The sequence below is a fragment of the Rutidosis leptorrhynchoides genome, chromosome 2 (assembly GCF_046630445.1).
Source record: "Rutidosis leptorrhynchoides isolate AG116_Rl617_1_P2 chromosome 2, CSIRO_AGI_Rlap_v1, whole genome shotgun sequence".
In the NCBI taxonomy this organism is placed as follows: Eukaryota; Viridiplantae; Streptophyta; class Magnoliopsida; order Asterales; family Asteraceae; genus Rutidosis; species Rutidosis leptorrhynchoides.
In genome coordinates, this window is record NC_092334.1 from 78,279,301 (window position 1) to 78,300,254 (window position 20,954).

General features: G+C 32.8%; 1 protein-coding gene across 2 annotated transcripts; it reads left to right on the forward strand.

The window, feature by feature from the left end:
• Positions 1–247: 247 nt before the first annotated feature.
• On the forward strand, positions 248–4,095 carry LOC139891057 (mitogen-activated protein kinase 18-like). Of its 2 annotated transcripts, none has more exons than XM_071873982.1 (9): positions 248–695; positions 1,182–1,718; positions 1,814–1,873; positions 2,245–2,394; positions 2,487–2,642; positions 2,743–2,954; positions 3,046–3,147; positions 3,290–3,441; positions 3,527–4,095. In XM_071873982.1, exons 1-9 carry the CDS (start codon positions 672–674, stop codon positions 3,943–3,945), a joined length of 1,812 nt encoding a protein of 603 aa, XP_071730083.1. In that variant the 5' UTR covers positions 248–671; the 3' UTR covers positions 3,946–4,095. The 2 variants fall into 2 exon arrangements, with proteins under 2 accessions (XP_071730083.1, XP_071730084.1); XM_071873983.1 differs by having other exon boundaries at positions 3,532–3,715.
• Positions 4,096–20,954: the final 16,859 nt, after the last annotated feature.

Below are 20,954 nucleotides of genomic sequence, written 5' to 3' on the forward strand. Positions count from 1 at the left end.
TGAATCAAAATTTTTTTTTGTTAGAGAATTTTTTTTTCCCGGAACCGATAGAGAACAATTACTACGTAAAATTTAAACTTAAGTTAAAAAAGGAAAAGAAACAAGTTATCCACTGTTGACCGACCCACCCACCCACCGATACTTGTCCATCTATTTAATCAAACTACTCTTCACTTGTTCCATTTCTTTTTCTCACTTTCCTCTCTACTCTCTCACTTTCTCTCTCTAACTTCAGCCACCACCACCACCACCACCACCACCGACTCACCGCCAGATCTTTAATTTTAAACGCATCTCATCCATCCATTTCTCACATCTACTTACAACCATCTTCAAATTCCGGTCTTGTGTGAGGTGTTGTTCATATATACATACATAAACTACAAATACACACATATTTATATGTATATATTCTTTCAATTTCACGGTGGGCCGGTGTCGTTACTCCAATTTTAGGGTTTGAATTATTAAGGTGGTGGTGGCGTTTTTATTAACATAGATTTGTAATTGTGTTAGGAGAGATTTCGGTTTTGTGTTTATAAAATCGTGGTAATAGGTGGTGTAAATGTGATTAATTTAATTCAATTATTAAAGCTTCCAATTTCGTGTTCTTGATAATAAGGCTTCTTGGTCTGAATTCAGTTCTTAATTGAGTGAAAATTTAATCAATTATGCAACCAGATCCGCGGATAAAGGTACTAACTTTATTTGATTCTACTGTCATTTTTGTAATTTTGAATGTTAAATTATATGATAATGTGATGATTGTTAGTTTATTTGAAATTTTGAGCTGGGAGATTATGCTTAGGTTTAATTAAAATATTATATAATATATATTTTATGATTGTTTGTAATTTGAATATGTGAATGCTTCAGTCGTATATACAAATGCCGCCTTAGTTGAAAGTTGAATTAATGCTTTAGGACGTAGGAGCTCAATTGTTTGGATATGATCATATGAAAAACTATCATATATCTCAATGTTATGATTTTTGTGAATTGATTGGTTTTATGAATAGTATCCGTTTTGTGTATTTAGTAATTTTATGTGAAAAGAATAATTTAAGAATGAAGACAATATAAAGGTGTTTCCTTTTTAGCATCAGATAGTAGTTTATGTTACCATTCATTAGGTCTTTTAATTTTTGGTTAATGTAGTAAAGTTTGTATTTTTTTCACAGAATACAAAAGATGTTGAGTTTTTCACCGAGTATGGTGAATCAAACCGGTATAAAATCTTGGAGATAATAGGAAAGGGAAGTTATGGAGTGGTTTGTTCAGCTGTCGACACGCACACGGGTGAAAAGGTTGCAATCAAGAAAATAACAGACATATTTGAACATGCATCCGATGCTATTCGTATACTGCGTGAAATCAAGTTGTTAAGACTTTTAAGGCATCCCGATATTGTTGAAATCAAACGCATAATGTTGCCACCTTCTAGACGAGCGTTTAAAGATATTTATGTTGTATTTGAACTTATGGAATCCGATCTTCATCAAGTTATAAAAGCTAATGATGATTTGACGCATGAACACCACCGTTTCTTCCTATATCAAATGCTACGTGCTTTGAAGTATATGCATACAGCCAGTGTGTACCATCGAGATCTTAAACCGAAGAATATATTAGCAAATGCAAACTGTAAACTTAAGATATGTGATTTTGGATTAGCAAGAGTTGCATTTAATGACGCCCCAACCGCAGTTCTTTGGACCGTAAGTTATTATATATGTAAATCACAAATTTTTAACCATTATTTGTCCAAAAGATTGCATTAAAACATGATCTTTGTTCTTATATTATGTTGCAGGATTATGTAGCAACAAGATGGTACAGGGCCCCGGAACTATGCGGGTCTTTTAGTTCAAAGGTAAATACGTTTGAATCTGCACTGTATGTAAACATAGGATGCTTGTATGGTACACGAAGGTGATAATAGTTAGCGAATAGATCCTTATGGCGAACATATTTGTTTTTTTCAGAGATGTATGCAGCTGCATGGCCAATGAATGATTCTTGAAAATTGAGTATGATTATTTGTGCATACGGACATATTCTATATCTATATATATATATTCTATTCTATATGATATTTACAAATTATTACTAGACCCCATATTAGAATCTTTAGGTGCATGCTACCATGTTTACTTATTTTGATTCATCACTTTATCTTTCTTCTGTTCCCAGATGTTTGTTTTTATAATTTTTTTAAAAAAATTGAAACTTTTTAAATTTCAGTATACTCCTGCTATTGATATATGGAGTATTGGTTGTATATTTGCCGAAGTATTAACCGGGAAACCGCTTTTCCCGGGTAAAAGTGTCGTTCATCAGCTGGATATCATTACAGACCTTCTTGGCACACCATCACCAGACACCATTTGCGGAGTACGTAACATTAGTTATTTTACTCTTTTTTTTTTTTTTTTTTTTTTTTCATGTATAGTTGATTTTAAGCTGATCGAGCCTACCTAATGCAGGTTCGTAATGATAAGGCGAGAAAATACTTAATGGATATGCGTAAAAAGCAACCTGTGCCATTTTCACAGAAATTTGTCAAAGTTGACCCGTTAGCATTAAGGCTATTGCAGAGGATGTTAGCATTTGATCCAAAGGATCGACCAACTGCCGAAGAGGTGTGGTTTTAATTTTTATTTTTTTTTATTTTCACATATCACGGTTTGACCTTTTTTGTTAAAAGACTGTTTTAACCTCTGGATTTATTTTTTTTATTAGGCTTTAGCTGATCCTTACTTTAAGGGATTGTCGAAGTTGGAGAGGGAGCCTTCGTGTCAATCGATATCGAAGATGGAATTTGAGTTCGAGAGACGAAGGGTGACAAAAGAAGACATCCGGGAACTAATATTTCGGGAAATTTTAGAGTACCATCCACAACTTTTAAAAGATTATATGGCTGGGAATGAAAACACCAACTTTCTCTATCCTAGGTTCGTTATTATTATCACTAGTCTCTGCCCTTTGTTTTATTTTTATTTTTAATTTTTAATAATAAACCTTATATATGTTTCTACTGTGTAGTGCCATCGGTCAATTTCGTAGGCAGTTTGCATATTTAGAAGAGAACACTGGAAAAAACGAGCCTGTTGTACCTCCAGAACGTAAACACGTTTCCCTTCCAAGGTAAGATCTTTCTGACCTAAGAAGTAAAAGTCAAACTTGGGTCAACATCTGAGTACTCCCTAGTATCGATTTTTGCAACCTTGGTTTGTGTAAGATCAATGCTTCAGTTTGGCCAAGTATTAAGTATGCCGTTTCTTGTTAGGTCCTCTGTCAATTCAAGTATGATTGGTTCTAGACCACAACAAACCGTCGTTGCATTTGACAATAGGCGAGTGATGGATAATGCAATTGGTGCATCTGGAAACATTTACAATGCTGCTACCGCTACTCAGCCACCACCTAGGATGCCTACAGGTACACGATCTTTATATAATTACAAGTTAGTCCCTCATGTAGACAATTCGTACAAACACCGACACCTTTTCTTGTTCATGTTAAGCTAAGCAAGTAAGAGGTATAGGGCCGGTTATCCCATATGAAGAGACGTATGATCAACGTGTAGTCATGCAAAACACCATAGTGCCGCCAGTAAGACCGCCAGTAGCTCATCCTTCACAATATGTATATATGACATCAAACAGTGTAGACCAGGTAACAGTTAGGGATTCGGATTCGATGGTGAAACATCAGCACCCGCACCAGCAAATGGGTGCAGCTAAGTTGGCTGGGGGAGTAGTGATCGACCTTAATAGTAATCCGTTTTACATGCAACCACATGGACATGTGCATCCACATGGTTTGTCGAGCCAACAGCCTAATGAGCGTATAGCAATAGATGCAAAGCTTATGCAGGCACAAACTCAGTTTGGTCATGTAGCTAGTGCAGCTCATACAGTTGTTCAAATTGGACTATCTTAAAGGTTTGTTATACTACCCAGCCCATAATGTTTTTATGTTTGGGAAAAAAATTAAGTGGTGTTTAGTTGCTAGTTCTTGTCTTGTAAATTACAAATTCTGTTTTAGGATTGAAATGAAAAATGAAGAGTGGTTCTGTTATGTTGTTACTTATATTGTTATGTTATTAGTCATACACCAACACAATTATACTTTAAAGCGTTGAACTATATAACACTTTAATGTACCTTTCGATAATAATGTTTGGTTGAATAGTTTAGGGTTCGAGGTGTTTTACGAGGTTTTGGAATGATTGTATGATTGTTATTGTTTGTTTAATGAGTATGAGTGGCAAAACCCATCGGATGAAGGCTTAGAAAAATCATCTCATAACTGCACCTTTTCTCTCCCTCTTGGTGTTTACCCTAAATTACTTTCATCGCCACCACCCTTCCCCCTTACTCCGTTCCACCTCTTTATTCCTCTGTAACACGGCCGTTTTGTCGTTGGTGCTGTCTTCTTTTCCAACCACCTGCATCTCGCTGATGGTTTGAACTTTTCCCTTAGCGTTCTTTTTTCTTGCAGGCCATGGCATCCTTCGACCCGGTGGTCAGAGTTTGTTCTAATGGCCATAGCCACCATCCACCGACGTACTTGTGGTGAGCTTGACTATGGTTGTTTGGTCTCTCTCTAGTCACTTGATTTGCGTTCCCTTCTGGTACCGGAGCTCACCGGATCATTCCTTCTATGGCGGCAGTTAGTGGCTCACCACCCAGTTAGTGGTGGTGGGGAGGATCTTCACCCCTATTTATTCTCACACCCCTATTTCTTCTCGTGTTTTAGCCCCTAGAGTTTTCTTATCGTTGGCGGCGTGTAGTGGTCCACTACCTAGTTGGTGGTGGCCACCCGAGGTTGGTGATGTGTTTGGTTCTCACTCGCTGTTCTCTGGTGGTTGTGGTGGTCCACCACCCAATTGGTGGTGAGCAATGTCGGCGGTCGGATGATGGTGGGTGAGGTGAGGACATGAGTTCCGTGGGTTAGTTCACCACCCGGTTGGTGGTGGTTTGTCTATTGTTAATAGGTTTGGAGGAGGTGGGGATGAGTGTGGTTTCAGTTGCGGGTTTGGGTTTGTTTGTTGTCGATGTGTATCTTGATCCGTTACGAATTATAAAAGGACGCAACGTAATTCGTAAGGATGTAATTTTGTTTTTGTGACAACGTTTGTGTTTTGCTTCGGGAATGAAAAAGGAAAAATAGACAAGAAGCAAATAATACTTGTTAGACTCCCACGTAAGGAATCAAGTGGAGAAATAACAAACACAAATAACTAGGAAGTGGCCGTTGGCCCACTTCGTTGGGCCAGAAAATTTGAACTAAACGAAGTCTGAAAAAAAAAACATTACTGTAGCAGTACTGTAGCAGCGAAGTTTAAAAAAAGGTTACTGTAGCGGTACTTTTCATTCGTGCCGGCTCTTATATATATTGTAAATTGTGGGGTGAATAATAGTTTTATTATTCTTGAACTCTCTCCGGAATTACACTTCCAAATAATTACTAGAGGCTATATCCCCAACTCTCTTCTATAAAACAAATTATAGAAGGTTTTTTTTCTTTTCTCTCCAAGTTACAAATATAATAACTATAGAGGCTTTTTTGTTTTATCTCAATTTTTTACGTTTACATACACATGAAATTGAGGCCCTCTTCTTCTCTCATTTACATTAGTATTTATATCCAATGTAAAGAGTCCATTATGCCCATGTATTGGCATAAAAACAGGAACGCGAATACATGGTCAAGTCCACCACCTTTAGCAGTTGAGAGAATTGTGCATCCCTTGTTGACTCTTCCAATTTCAAACGTCCCTATTCCCTTGTTTCTCGGAGGAGGTGGTACCGGATCATTCCTCTCCTTCTCCGGCGAAGACGCCTAGCTCCTGATAGTCCTTAATTTTTTTTTTTTTTCAAACTTACACCTCACTGAAGTTACAATGAGTTTTATTTTTTGTTTGAGGCAATTTTTCTATCTTACTTTTATGAACACTTTTATGAACAAAAAGAAGATGCATGTTTTCCCATGTAATCATGTATAATCGCAAGAAACATGAGATTCTCTTCTACATCTTTCATTTATTAATGATAAAGAAAAGTAGAAGGCTTTTTTTTTCCCTCCATATCTCCCAACTTTTTTTTCCATGGGATTATGGGATTTTTTTCCCTCCTTCCTTAAAAGGAAGAATTTAATTTTCTCATGTTAAACATTCTTTTATAAATGTAAACATGACAAATATTGCTTCTTTTTCTTCGTACCCATTTTTTCTGTCTTCTTGTTTTTTTTTTCTTCTTCTTTTTCTTGGCCATTCCAATGACACTTTCAAAAACTTGCGGAAGCTTTGTAGTTGATCACCGTACGAACGATGCTCTGATACCTCTTGATCCGTTACGAATTATAAAAGGACGCAACGTAATTCGTAAGGATGTAATTTTGTTTTTGTGACAACGTTTGTGTTTTGCTTCGGGAATGAAAAAGGAAAAATAGACAACAAGCAAATAATACTTGTTAGACTCCCACGTAAGGAATCAAGTGGAGAAATAACAAACACAAATAATTGTGGGGTGAATAATAGTTCTATTATTCTTGAACTCTCTCCAGAATTACACTTTCAAATAATTACTAGAGGCTATCCCCAACTCTCTGAGTCTCTTCTATAAAACAAATTATAGAAGGCTTTTTTCCTTTTCTCTCTAAGTTACAAATATAATAACTATAGAGGCTCTTTTGTTTTCTCTCAATTTTTTACGTTTACATACACATGAAAAATTGAGGCCCTCTTCTTCTCTCATTTACATTAGTATTTATATCCAATGTAAAGAGGCCATTATGCCCATGTATTGGCATAAAAAGGGAACGCGAATACATGGTCAAGTCCACCACCTTTGGCAGTTGAGAGAATTGTGCATCCCTTGTTGACTTCCAATTTCAAACGTCCCTATTCCCTTGTTTCTCGGAGGAGGTGGTACCGGATCATTCTTATGATCCGTTACGAAATTGAGATGAACACAACGACTTCGTAAGGATTGAGATTGTATATGGATTCGTTGGCCGAAGGATTGTAGTAACAGTTTAGAAAACAATAGACAATGGATATTTGGGTGAATAATTACAATACACTTGAATGTAAATTAGAGGCGTACCCTTTTTCTCTTTAGCTCAACAGACGTATGAACTAAAGGCTTTCTCTCCAATTACAAATACAAATGAATAAAGTAATTAGAGGCTCTTTGAACTTCTCTCTCGAGACTACATATATATGAAATATTAATCTAGAGGCCTAATTTCTATTCTCCCATGTACCTAATATTTATACTAAGTAAATGAGGCAATAGTTTTTCTCCATAAACCACATGCACACGTGCTCATGAGATCATGGGTAAACATGGTTATCAATTTCCCACGTTACATGTCAAATGAGAATATCATGGGAGATACTTGGGCAAACAGAAAAACTCCCACGCACGTCCCATTCTTCTTGTTTCTCGAAGGCAATTATGATCGAATGGATCAATCTAGTACCTTTCTTTTCGGATGTGCCTTCGAGTTTGAACCAGACGACAATATCTCTGTTGTAGATCTGGTTCCAGAGTTAGAGGTGGATCCGGTTTTTTTGCAGGCTGGGACCAGTTTGCGACGACTCGTGATGTTTTTGGACTACTGAGATCTTCTGCTGTGGCGATGGTCGTCGTTCTCCAGACTGTTGCCGCTATTAATTTTGTTTATTAAATGTTTTTAGTGAAACTCTAAATAGGTTATCCGTTGGTAACATTGTTGGCATGTTATTACTTTCCTGGCTATTTGTGTTCCTTTTAGTTGGTGCGGCTATTGACTTTTGATCTTCAGATCCGTTAGTGTTATGTTTTCGGAAAAAAAAATTCACCTCATATTTTTATAACTAGAAAAAATGTGACCGCGCGTTGCTGCGGTTGTATTCAACGCGCGGTCGAATTTGGATATATGTTGTTTGGTACCTAATATATTTAATATGTTGAGTTGTTTGTTGTACGTGTATGTATATGTATGAAATATAGCCCGATATATTTAGTGTTTTTTTAACGATGTCCGTTTTGCCCGTAGTTAGTCTCGTTGTGTTCGTTAGATTTTTTCTAGTTGAACGGTGATTTCGGAAAAATTTAACTCGCATCGAGCGAGAAGATAGGGCCGTTGAAAATTCGGGCGAAATTATTTTCTTTTATTTTTAATAAAATTATGTGTTTAGGCTTTCTACCCCTGGAAAAGTGTAAAGTTGAGGGACCATCGTGTAAATTGAGCCGAATTTGAGGGGCCGTTTGTAGTGTGGACGCAAACTCAAAACGAAAAAAAAAAAATAGATGAAACTACAACTTTTGCCATGTGCTTTATTATATAGGGATAATAATAATGTGGACGAAGCTGGACAAATTATTTTATAGAGCGCTTGGCCATTAATGTAAAGTTTATCAAACATTGTCTTTTTACATCACCTTGTTGGGGGTATTTTTGTCTTTTCCCTCATGAGATATTTAATACGCCATGTTGTGTTATAATTAAGGCAAAATTGTGCCAGTAGTCCCTATGGTTTGCTAAAATTGTGCCAACAGTCCCTGAAGTATTTTTCTCGCCCTGCAGTCCATGCACTTAGCATTTTTGTTGGTGACGGTCCTAGACACTAACATCTATTAGCATTTAACGTCCATGATGATCATGTGTTGGTCACGTGAGGTTAAATCCGCCTTTTTGGGCCCTGTACACACCGCCCGTCACACCCTGGGAATAGGTTTCGCCCGAAGCATCGGACCAATGATCACCCATGACTTCTGTGTACCACTAGTTTTATTTGAAATCCATCTATTAAATACAACTTATTAACAAACTTTCTATCTACGCTTCCAACATGCGTAAACCCTAATCGATTTTTAGGTTACAAAAATCTACGCTTCCACTGTTTCAAGCTTAAGTTACGCAAAACCTCGCAGATCGTCAACCCTAATGGAAGATGATTTTTTATTTTATTTTATTTTATTTATTTATTTATTTATTTTTTTGCGAAAGACGTGCTATAATCCGAACATTTATGACATATGAAAACCCAGGTCGACGTTTTTATGCATGTTCTAACAAGGTTCGTACGAAATTAATTATTTTGTGTTAAGAATCATCACTTCGAATGGTGTATAAGTTGTTAAACATCGTAAAGTCTGAATAGCAATTCTTGATCGTTAGACTTTGCAGCGTAGGAAGATAATAATGGAACTGAAGGTCGTTTTTGTTTGTTTTGAATTGGATGTAACAATGACAGGTTCTGTAATACGTAATATGTGGATTGCAAATAAAAAGACGGAAGTAACCTTACGTGACCAGCACATGATGCTCCTGGACATTAAATGTTAACAAACGTTAGTGTCTAGGACTTTTAGCAACAAAACCGCAAACCACATGAACTACAAGGGCAAGAAAAATACTTCAGGGACTGTTGGCACAATTTTAAGAACCACAAGAACTGTTGGCACAATTTTGTCCAAGATTAAACTATTATCTAGAAAACTACTCGAGGTAGATGATTTTTAGTTTACCAACCAAACTTGAATGCAATAATCCAAAATTGTATATTATTAACTCTTAAACTAATCTATCCCATCTCTCAAATACACAACCATAACAAAACTTTCCTAAGTTTTGAACTTTTTTTCATTAGACTCAGATATTCAAATATGTAGCCGTTTCACTCCACACAGAGACGGAGCTACTTCAGTGCAAACGGCGTCAACTACTCCCGAGAACTTAAATTTCGTTCGAATACTTGTATGTGGCCTGGTCGTTGATTATTAACTTTGAATAGTTGAGTAATTTGTACACCACCATTAATAATTTGAAACTACCGAATTTGTTTTATTTGTTATTTTATAATACAATACTATAAACACGTTTGGTGATACACGAATAAATCAATAATATTGATAGTGTAGTGATATCACCCGATCTAAAAGACGCGTAAGTGGCAACTACCATAATATAATAAACATGTCGAGTCACAACAAACGTGTCAAACGCCATGTGTTGTCACTTTAAATAAGTAAATTGAAAATGACATAACCCTTTTCATAGAAAATTGGGTGACAATTTTATTTATATATCCATATCAAATAAACCTGTTGAGTTACAACTCACAAGTCACAACAAACGTTTGGTAGTATTGTATAATTTGTATACGTGGACACTTGTTATTAAACAGTGTGTAAGGTTTAGTATACTTAACTAGTGAAATGACCCGTGAAATCACGGGTTTGTATAAACGAAACAGTTTAATAGGTATATTTTAGGTATTAAGTAAATTTAAATGCTAACGTCATTTAGTTTAATGACCCGACCAATTCCGACTAAGAAACTTCTCGTTGTTTTTACAACACATTGATGTATTTAACTTGGTCGTAATAAATGAACTACATTTATTCTCTCACCATCATCTTCCAATTTTCATCACAATTATTATTTTTCTTGTCATAAAAGCCTACATTAGAACCTTTTATTGAGACGTGTATTTCACATACATATATAACGTAATTAATCTCGTAAAAAGAACTTATATTTGAATTTGAATAATAATATAATAATAATTAATAATTAATGAGAGTGAATTTTTGAAAAACGTGAAATAAATAAATAAGTAGATTTAATTTAATTAGTAATTAATTAGATTAATGACATCACCTTAAGGGCTTAGATTTTTTCTTTTTCTTTTTGATTTATTCTTAAAAAAGAAATTAGCCTAATAATGACATCATCATTATAGAATTTTAATAGAAACTATAGATATTTATTCATGTGTTTATATATTATGTAGATTTTAATTCAGAAAGTTAATCATTTCTTTGTCATTAATCTGTTACTTAGCCTGTCGAATAATTTAAAAAAAAAAAAAATCTTTTATAAGACCATCTTTAATCATGATGGGCGTGTTGGCGTGTTGATGGGTAGAAGTGGGTACTTGACGGGCGTGCTAGTAAACTGGTAAATAATGGAGGTGGTGTGTAAAATGACGTATTGGGTAATGTGTTAAAATCTGATTGGAAGTTGAGTGAAAAAGAGAATAAAAAATAATTAAAAAGAAAATTTGAATCAATCAAAAAATTGCACGCCACATTTTGTTCTTCCTTGAACGCACGCCAGCTAGCACTTGACTGGCACTATTAGTCGTGTTGGGTAACATACCACGGAGCACGCTCCCGTTATTCATGGCCTAAAAGACATAAAAAAGACTATATCCAAACAACATGTAATTTGTTGTAAATTTAGTAGTAAAATATGGATGGTAATTAGTCAAATATGGATAGTAAAATTTGTACTATATATATGTGGATAATGAACACATATATACATACCCTTTCTTACATATAAGAAATATACTATCTCTCTTTTCCATTACTACTCTCTCATATTTAAGGATTGTATAGGCTTAGGTTAAAAGTATTCATAAACTAATAGAATTATAACACGTTATCAGCACGAAGAGCTTAGTGTAATCAAAGGATATCTCAAACGATCACGAGTCACTGATCAAGGTATGAAATTATTAATAATTTTCAGACTCGAATATATCAAACTTTGGACTACTAACATTTATATTTATGTTATTTAAGTTATATATGGTCGGTTATACCGCCTGAATTATATTTATGTTTACTAACTTTTATTAACTTCACTAACATTTATATTTATGTTATTTAAGTTATATATGGCCGGTTATACCGCCTGAATTATATTTTCTGTAATCTAACTCTTATTAACTTCACTAACATTTATATTTATGTTAATAAGACCTCATGATTGTACGCAACACGTCATTTGACAACACGGTACTTCATGTACGCAACACGTCATTTGACAACACGGTACCATGGGTCGAGATTAATTCCGATCAATACGAATACAATGGGGTCTTTATATGTTATCTAACATTTATGATTACTTATGCAATTAATCATTATTTATTTCATGCATACTAGTGTTTATTCTTAAATTTATAATCTTAAAAGTTAAAATACAAAAAGTAGTTTGTATTAAAAGTAAATCTTAAAAGTTAAAATAAGAAAATAGTAGATATAAATGGAATATTGAAATGGAACAAATTACCTTGTTAAAAGTTCGAAGATGCATATTATCATTTGTAAAAGAAGAGTAGAGAATAGTTGTAGCTATGAGATAATTTTTGGTTTATTGATGTAATTAAAATATGAAAACAAACTGAATCGTCAATTGAGAAAAGGGATACACAAGGATAACTATTGGGTTTGAGTTGTTAGACCAACAAATAATTAAATTAGTTTGTCTAGATTTACACTCAATCGTCTATCGTCTTTTGTCTCGATAATCACAAACACCATCAATTTATTGGGAAATTAAATATTAATTTGAGATAAAATAAAATAGTTGAATATCACTATAAAACGGATATAGTCATTATTGATTTTTGCAAACTTTTTACTCACTTTCTTCATATACAAAACCAAAGTAAATGACAATTTTCTTTATAGTCATTAAACGTGTTTTGTGGATCCCACTAAGAGTAGGTAAGAAACATATATGAATTATTCATACGGGTTTTTCTCTACCTAAACACTATATTCACGCAAACCGTTGCATATTTATTACGCGTAACAATTTGAATGGATTGTACATATGTAAATTAAAAAAAAAAAAACTACGAAAAAAATTGACTTGTTGAAGAAATTATTTATTTGTTGGTTTGTAGTAGTTGCGAAAATATCAGTCACTAAAGTTCAATTATTGATGTTCTTGTGGGCCTAGTAACCATCACACCTACAACATGCATATATTGTGATGAATCTACCATTTTTTTTTGACAAAATTAGGACGATATTTATCATATCATAAAGCATGCTTTATTACTAGTAATAGGTGATGTGACAACATCGCAACAAGAACTATCTCTGGTTACATTTCTATGGATTTTTTTTATTTTTCTAATAATACTTGATCGTACATGACGTTAATGATTCTGCATAACTAGTTGACTGTCTAATATTTTCTTTTGATTAGCAAGTAGCAAATATTACCTACTTGATATGGTTTCAGACACACTCGCCGATTCCATATCACGATTCTGTATGAACATTTATCGGAGTGTAAACTAAACAATTAATCCCCAATTTGATTTAACTATTTGCACTCAAAGCATAACCCGCTTGATAACTTGTGGACCTCTTTTGTGACCATCTCTTAAGGTGCAACTAGAGATAAAAGGAGATTGTATCCCCTCAAAACATTTAAGTTATTAATATAATATTTATAATATGAAACAATATTGTATAGATAAAATTGCTCAAATCATTCTGTGTTAACTCATTTTTGTGTTTTCATCCCTCCCAATTAAAAACTGCTCAAATAGTCCTTAAAATGATATTTTCATCCCAAACTCATCCCTAGTCTAACAATTGTTAATTATTCCATTAAGATATAAACAAGTCACATGAACTCTACTGTAAAATCGCAAAACACAAAAGCGCAACGCATATGATTAAAAGCGCAAATGGTGAAAAGGATATATGATGAAAAAACACATATGGTGATTTATAAAAAAAAAAAAAAAAAAAAAAAACACATATGGTGATTAATGGAAAACACATATGGTGATTAATGAAAAGTATATTGTGAAAAAGAATCACAAATGTTTTCTTGAAAGAATTCAAGGTAAGATATATGAACCAATTCATCCATCATGTGAACCATTTTGATATTTCATGGTTCTAATAGACGCATCTAGCGGATGGTCTCATATTTGTATGTTATCAAGCCGTAATATGGCATTTGCAAAATTTCTTGCACAAATTATTAAATTGAGAACACATTATTCTGATTACACCATTAAAAGGATGAGACTTGATAATGCTGGTGAGTTAACATCTCAAGCATTTAATGATCATTATATATCTACAGGGATTGTTGTTGAACATCCAGTTGCTCATGTGCATACACAAAATTGGTTTAGCTAAATCAATAGATAAACGCTTGCAGCTAATAACTAGACAATTGATAATGAGTACAAAACTCTCAATATTTATATGTGGACATGTAAATTTACATGCTGCGACATTAATTCGCATTATACCATGTGGAAGTCGTAAATATTTTCACTTAATACTTGATTTTGGCCAAGAGCCAAATATTTTCTACCTTAAAACATTGGTTGTGCAGTGTATGTTCCAATTGCATCACCACAACACAATAAAATGGTTCTTCAAAGAAAGATGATAATATATTTTGGATATAAAACATCTTCAATCATAAGATATATTGAACCCATGATGGGTGATGTTTTTACAGCACGTTTTGCTGATTGTCATTTTAATAAAACATTGTTCCCTAGATTAGGGGGAGAAATAAAAATAAAAAATAAAATGATGCTTCATGATGTGAACATCAATTAAGGTATATTGAACTCGCACAAAAGAATGTGAAACGAAAGTTCAAAAATAATGCATATGCAAGAAATTGCAAATTAATTACTTTATGCATTTACAGATATAAAAAAGTGACTAAATCATATATACCAGCGATAAATGCTCCAGCTCGAACTGAAATTCCAAAAGCTGGCAATAATGTCACTGTTGAGTCTTTGCCACGCATCAAACGTGGAAGATCAATTGGTTCCGAAGATAAAAATCCTCGAAAAGAAAATCAGCTGATAATGAGGTAAGAGAAAGTGTTCAAGAAGAACCACAAATCAATATTCCTTCTGCAGAGGATATTGATAAATGTAAATACTAAAATTGCGATAAATTATGCAATATTATGGAACCGAAATGAAACTAAAATCTCTATGAGATATTTTCATATAATGTTACAATGACATCATGAATAAAGATGATGATCTGGAACTAAAATCTGTCATTGAATATACAAAATGGACATGATTGAGCTCAATGGAAAGGAGCAATAAGAGCTGAATTAGAATCGCTCGATAAAAGAAAAGTTTTCGGATCAATCGTTATCACTTTTAAAGATGTGAAACGTATGGGATACAAATGAATTTTTATCCGAAAAGAAATGTGCAAATGAAGTTACAAGGCAAAACTAGACTTGTAACTCAATATTTCCCACAAAGACCAGAAATGAATTAGGAGAAAAAATTATCCTCCTGTAATGGATACAATTACTTATTAGATACTTAATCAACCTGGTAGTTATTTAAATGCATCTCATGAATGTTGTTACTACTTATCTGTATGGATCACTTAATAGTGATATATATGAATATACCTAAAGGGTTAAGGTATCATAAGCATCTAATGTAAAACCCAAGGGAATATATTCCATTAAATCACAAAGATTTCTAAATGGGTTTATACAAACGGGACGTATGTGATATAACCGATTAAATGACTACTTGATAAAAAAAAGAGTATACATATAAACTTATTTTGCACGTATGTTTTATAAAAAAAAATGTTCGGATATGTGATCGTAGTTGTTTATGTCAATGTTCTTAACATCATATGAACAAATAAAGAGATCTATGAAATTATTCAACTTCTAAAGAATTATTTTGAAATGAAAGATCTTGAAAAAATCAAGTATTACCTTGGATTGAAAATTGAGCATATGCCTAATGGTTTACTTGTACATCAAACAACTTATACCGAAAAGATTTTAAAACATTTTTTTTAAAGACAAACTCATTGTTGTTGGATCACTCAATATTGACACTGATCTATTTCATCCCTGCGAAGATCATGAAAATTTTAACAGATCGGAAGTTCTATATTTTAGTGCAATTGAGGTTCTTATGTATCTTATAGATTATACAAGATCTGACATTTCTTTTGCAGTTAATTTGTTGACAAGGTTCAGCTCAGCCCCTACCAAAATACATTAGAATGGGATCAAACAAATAGTTTGATACCTTGGGGGAACTACTGATTTATAATTATTTTATTCTAACAACTCGAAACAAGATTTGTTTGGTTATACAGATGCAGATTATTTATCCGATCTACATAAAGCTAAATCTCAAACTGGATATGTATTCCTAAATGGAGGCACCGCAATATCATGACGTTCTCAAAACAAACACTTGTTGCAACATCATCAAATCATGCCGAAGTGATTGCATTACATGAAGCTACTCGGGAATGATTTTAGTTAAGATCAATGATACAAATCATTATTGATTCTTGTGGACTAGAACGCTATAAAAGCGTAACAACTATCTATGAAGATAATACAGCTTACATAATACAAATGAAAGAAGAGTATCAAAAATGACAGAACAAAACATAAATGCTGACGAGGCGCTAAAGCTATAAACGGTCTTAACGGTCATAAGTTTGATGGAAAAGAATGGTATATTGGTAAGGCTCAGAAAAGACTACAAGGGAATAGGAATTGAAACAAGGGTTTGAACAAACCATGAAGGAGATTGTAGACAAATCACAGGGGCTAAACTTGTACATAAAAGATTTAGATGATACAGTTTCAGATGAAAACCTCAGATTCTTCTCATATACTCAAGATCTCGTAAAAGACAACCAGATTAAAATGAGATACGTTCATACAACAACTCTGCTGATCTTTATACCAAAGCACTGTCAATCGCTGTTTTCAAAACATACGTTCACAATATTGGCATGAGGCAAGTTCAAAAGATGTGACGACTCAGCGTTGTCTACTTGAGGGGGAGTCAACTCTATGCTGCACTCTTTTTCCCTTAGCTAAAGTTTTATCCCACTAGGTTTTCTTTAGCAAGGTTTTTAACGAGGCAGTATTAATTGCTATTTTAAAAAAAAAAAAATTACCATCCAAGGGGGAGTGTTGTAAATTTAGTAGTAAAATATGGATAGTAATTAGTCAAATATGGATAGTAAAATTTGTACTATATATATGTGGATAATGAACACATATATACATACCCTTTCTTACATATAAGAAATATACTATCTCTCTTTTCCATTATTACTCTCTCATATTTAAGGATTGTATAGGCTTAGGTTAAAAGTATTCATAAACTAATAGAATTATAACATAATTACAATATTAAAAATAAACAACCTCTTACTTTCCTAATGACAATGTTACGCGGCTCATCCATGTGTTTTTTATGAAATTGCATTTTGAGTTCCTAAATATTTTTTTATACTCCATGTCCTCATGGTTTCAATTTTTGCACAATCATCCCTACAACAGATGATTGTGATAGATCTTCGTTAAATTCAATCATGTGTTAGGCGTTATAAGAAAACGGGTATGAAACAGACAATCTGGATTGACATCTAACCGTGAAACACTTTCTTAATTAAGTATTTCGCCCCTCACAAGCATCGGTTTTACACAAAATTCTAATTGGGATAAGACAATATTGATTTTGTTTCCATTTAAAAAGAAATTAAAATCAACGAGAGAATCTATATGTTTCTGTGTGTGTTTAGAATGAATGCAAATATGTAGTGACCCGAACTTTTTCATATTTATATATATTAATTGAGATTGATATTTACATGACTAAATGTTTCCAACGTGTTAAGCAATCAAACTTGTTAAGACTTGATTAAATGAAATAAGTTTTATATAGACAATTGATCACCCAAGTTGACCGGCGATTCACGAACGTTACAAAATTGTAAAAACTACATGTTGTGGTATATATTGACATATATATATGGTTGACATGAGATTATATTGAGTAAGTATCTCACTAAGTATATTAACAATGTGTGATATACATAAGAAATGAGATTACTAAGTTAAGAAACTCGAAATGATATATATAACGATTATCGTTATGATAACGTCTACTAAATACATATGTATCATATTAAGATATTGATACACTATATTTAACATGATAAAATGATATTTAAATATATCATTAAGTGTGTTAACAATGAACTACATATGTAAAAACAAGACTACTAACTCAAGAATTACGAAACGAGACTTATATGTAACGATTATCGTTGTAACGATATTTTAGTGTATGTATCATATTAAGAGATATTCATACATCATAATATCATGATAATATAATAATTTAACATCTCATTTGAAATAATAAACATTGGGCTAACAACATTAATTGAGATCATTAACTTAAAGGTTTCAAAACAACACTTACATGTAACGATTAACGAAGACTTAACGACTCCATTAGAATGTATATACATGTTGTGTTTTGATATGTATTCTTACATTTTTGAAAGACTTCAAGACACATATCAAAGTACTTCTACTTAACAAAAATGCTTACAATTATATCCTCGTTCAGTTTCATCAACAATTCTACTCGTATGCACCCGTATTCGTACTCGTACAATACACAGATTTTAGATGTATGTACTATTGGTATATACACTCCAATGTTCAGCTCTTAGCAGCCCATGTGAGTCACCTAACACATGTGAGAACCATCATTTGGCAACTAGCATGAAATATCTCATAAAATTACAAAAATATTAGTAATCATTCATGACTTATTTACATGAAAACAAAATTACATATCATTTATATCTAATCTATATACTAACGACCAAAAATACCTACAAACACTTTCATTCTTCAATTTTCTTCATCTAATTGATCTCTCTCAAGTTCCATCTTCAAGTTCTAAGTGTTCTTCATAAATTCCATAAGTATAGTTTCATAAAAATCAAGAATACTTCCAAGTTTGCAAGTCTACTTCCAAGATTTCTAATCCATTCCAAGTAATCATCTAAGATCAAGGAACCTTTGTTATTTACAGTAGGTTATCTTTCTAATTCAAGGTAATATTCATATTCAAACTTTGATTAAATTTCTACAACTATAACAATCTTATTTCGAGTGAAAATCTTACTTGAACTGTTTTCGTGTTATGATTCTGCTTCAAGAACTTTCAAGCCATCCAAGGATCCTTTGAAGCTAGATCCATTTTTTTCATTTCCAGTAGTTTTATCCAGAAAACTTGAGGTAGTAATGATGTTCATAACATCATTCGATTCATACATATAAAGCTATCTTATTCGAAGGTTTAAACTTGTAATCACTAGAACATAGTTTAGTTAATTCTAAACTTGTTCGCAAACAAAAGTTAATCCTTCTAACTTGACTTTTAAAATCAACTAAACACATGTTCTATATCTATATGATATGCTAACTTAATGATTTAAAACCTGGAAACACGATGAATACCATAAAATCGGATACACGCCGTCGTAGTGAAACCGGGGGCTGTTTTGGTTTGGAAAATTAAAAACTATGATAAACTTTGATTTAAAAGTTGTTCTTCTGGGAAAATGATTTTTCATATGAACATGAAACTATATCCAAAAATCTTGGTTAAACTCAAAGTGAAAGTATGTTTTTCAAAATGGTCATCAAGATGTCGTTATTTCGATGGAAATGACTACCTCTTTAGTAATTGACATGTAACTTAAATTTCCGACTATAAACCTATACTTTTTCTGTTTGGATTCTTAAATTAGAGTTCAATATGAAACCATAAAAATTTGATTCACTCAAAACGGATTTAAAATGAAGAAGTTATGGGTAAAACAAGATTGGATATTTTTGATCTTTTTAGCTACGGGAAATGTTTAACTAATCTATACAAATCATATCCTAGCTAACTTATATTGTATTATACATGTATTCTAATATATTATGTAATCTTGAGATACCATAGACACGTATGCAAATGTTTTGACATATCATATCGACCCATATATATATATATATATATATATATATATATATATATATATATATATATATATATATATATATATATATATATATATATATATATATATTATTTGAAACAACCATAGACACTCTATATGCAGTAATGTTGGAGTTAGCTATACAGGGTTGAGGTTGATTCCAAAAATATATATACTTTGAGTTGTGATCTAGCCTGAGACGTGTATACACTGGGTCGTGGATTGATTCAAGATATTATATATCGATTTATTTCTGTACATCTAACTGTGGACAACTAGTTGTAGGTTACTAACGAGGACAGCTGACTTAATACACTCAAATCTTTAAAACATAATAAAAATGGTTGTAATTATATTTTGATCATACTTTGATATATATGTACATATTTGTATAGGTTCGTGAATCGATCTGTGGCCAAGTCTTATTTCCGAGGAAGGAAATATCTGTGAAAGTGAGTTATAGTCCCACTTTTAAAATCTAATATTTTTAGGATGAGAATACATGCAGGTTTTATAAATGATTTACAAAATAGACACAAGTACGTGAAACTGCATTCTATGGTTGAATTATCGAAATCGAATTTGCCCCTTTTTATTAAGTCTGGTAATCTAAGAATTAGGGAACAGACACCCTAATTGACGCAAATCCTAAAGATAGATCTATTGGGCCTAACAAACCCCATCCAAAGTACCGGATGCTTTAGTACTTCGAAATTTATATCATATCCGAAGGGTGTCCCGGAATGATGGGGATATTCTTATATATGCATCTTGTTAATGAAGGTTACCAGGTGTTCACCATATGAATGATTTTTATCTCTATATATGAGATGTGTATTGAAATATGAAATCTTGTGGTCTATTGTTACGATTTGATATATATAGGTTAAACCTATAACTCACCAACATTTTTGTTGACGTTTAAAGCATGTTTATTCTCAGGTGAATACTAAGAGCTTCCGCTGTTGCATACTAAAATAAGGACAAGATTTGGAGTCCATGTTTATATGATATTGTGTAAAAACTGCATTCAAGAAACATATGTCGATGTAATATATTTCTATTGTAAACCATTATGTAATGGTCGTGTGTAAACAGTATATTTTAGATTATCATTATTTGATAATCTACGTAATGTTTTTAAAACCTTTATTGATAAAATAAAGGTTATGGTTTTTTTTTAAAATGAATGCAGTCTTTGAAAAACGTCTCATATAGAGGTCAAAACCTCGCAACGAAATCAATTAGTATGGAACGTTTATAATCAATATGAACGGGACATTTCAAAAT

Bases quoted from the DNA above. Each gene is read 5' to 3' on its own strand.
- LOC139891057 (XM_071873982.1), top strand. From the start codon at position 672: ATGCAACCAGATCCGCGGATAAAG. The intron at 3,148-3,289 runs GTAAGATCTTTC...GTTTCTTGTTAG, and splicing joins AAACACGTTTCCCTTCCAAG to GTCCTCTGTCAATTCAAGTA. The intron at 3,442-3,526 runs GTACACGATCTT...GTTCATGTTAAG, and splicing joins ACCACCTAGGATGCCTACAG to CTAAGCAAGTAAGAGGTATA.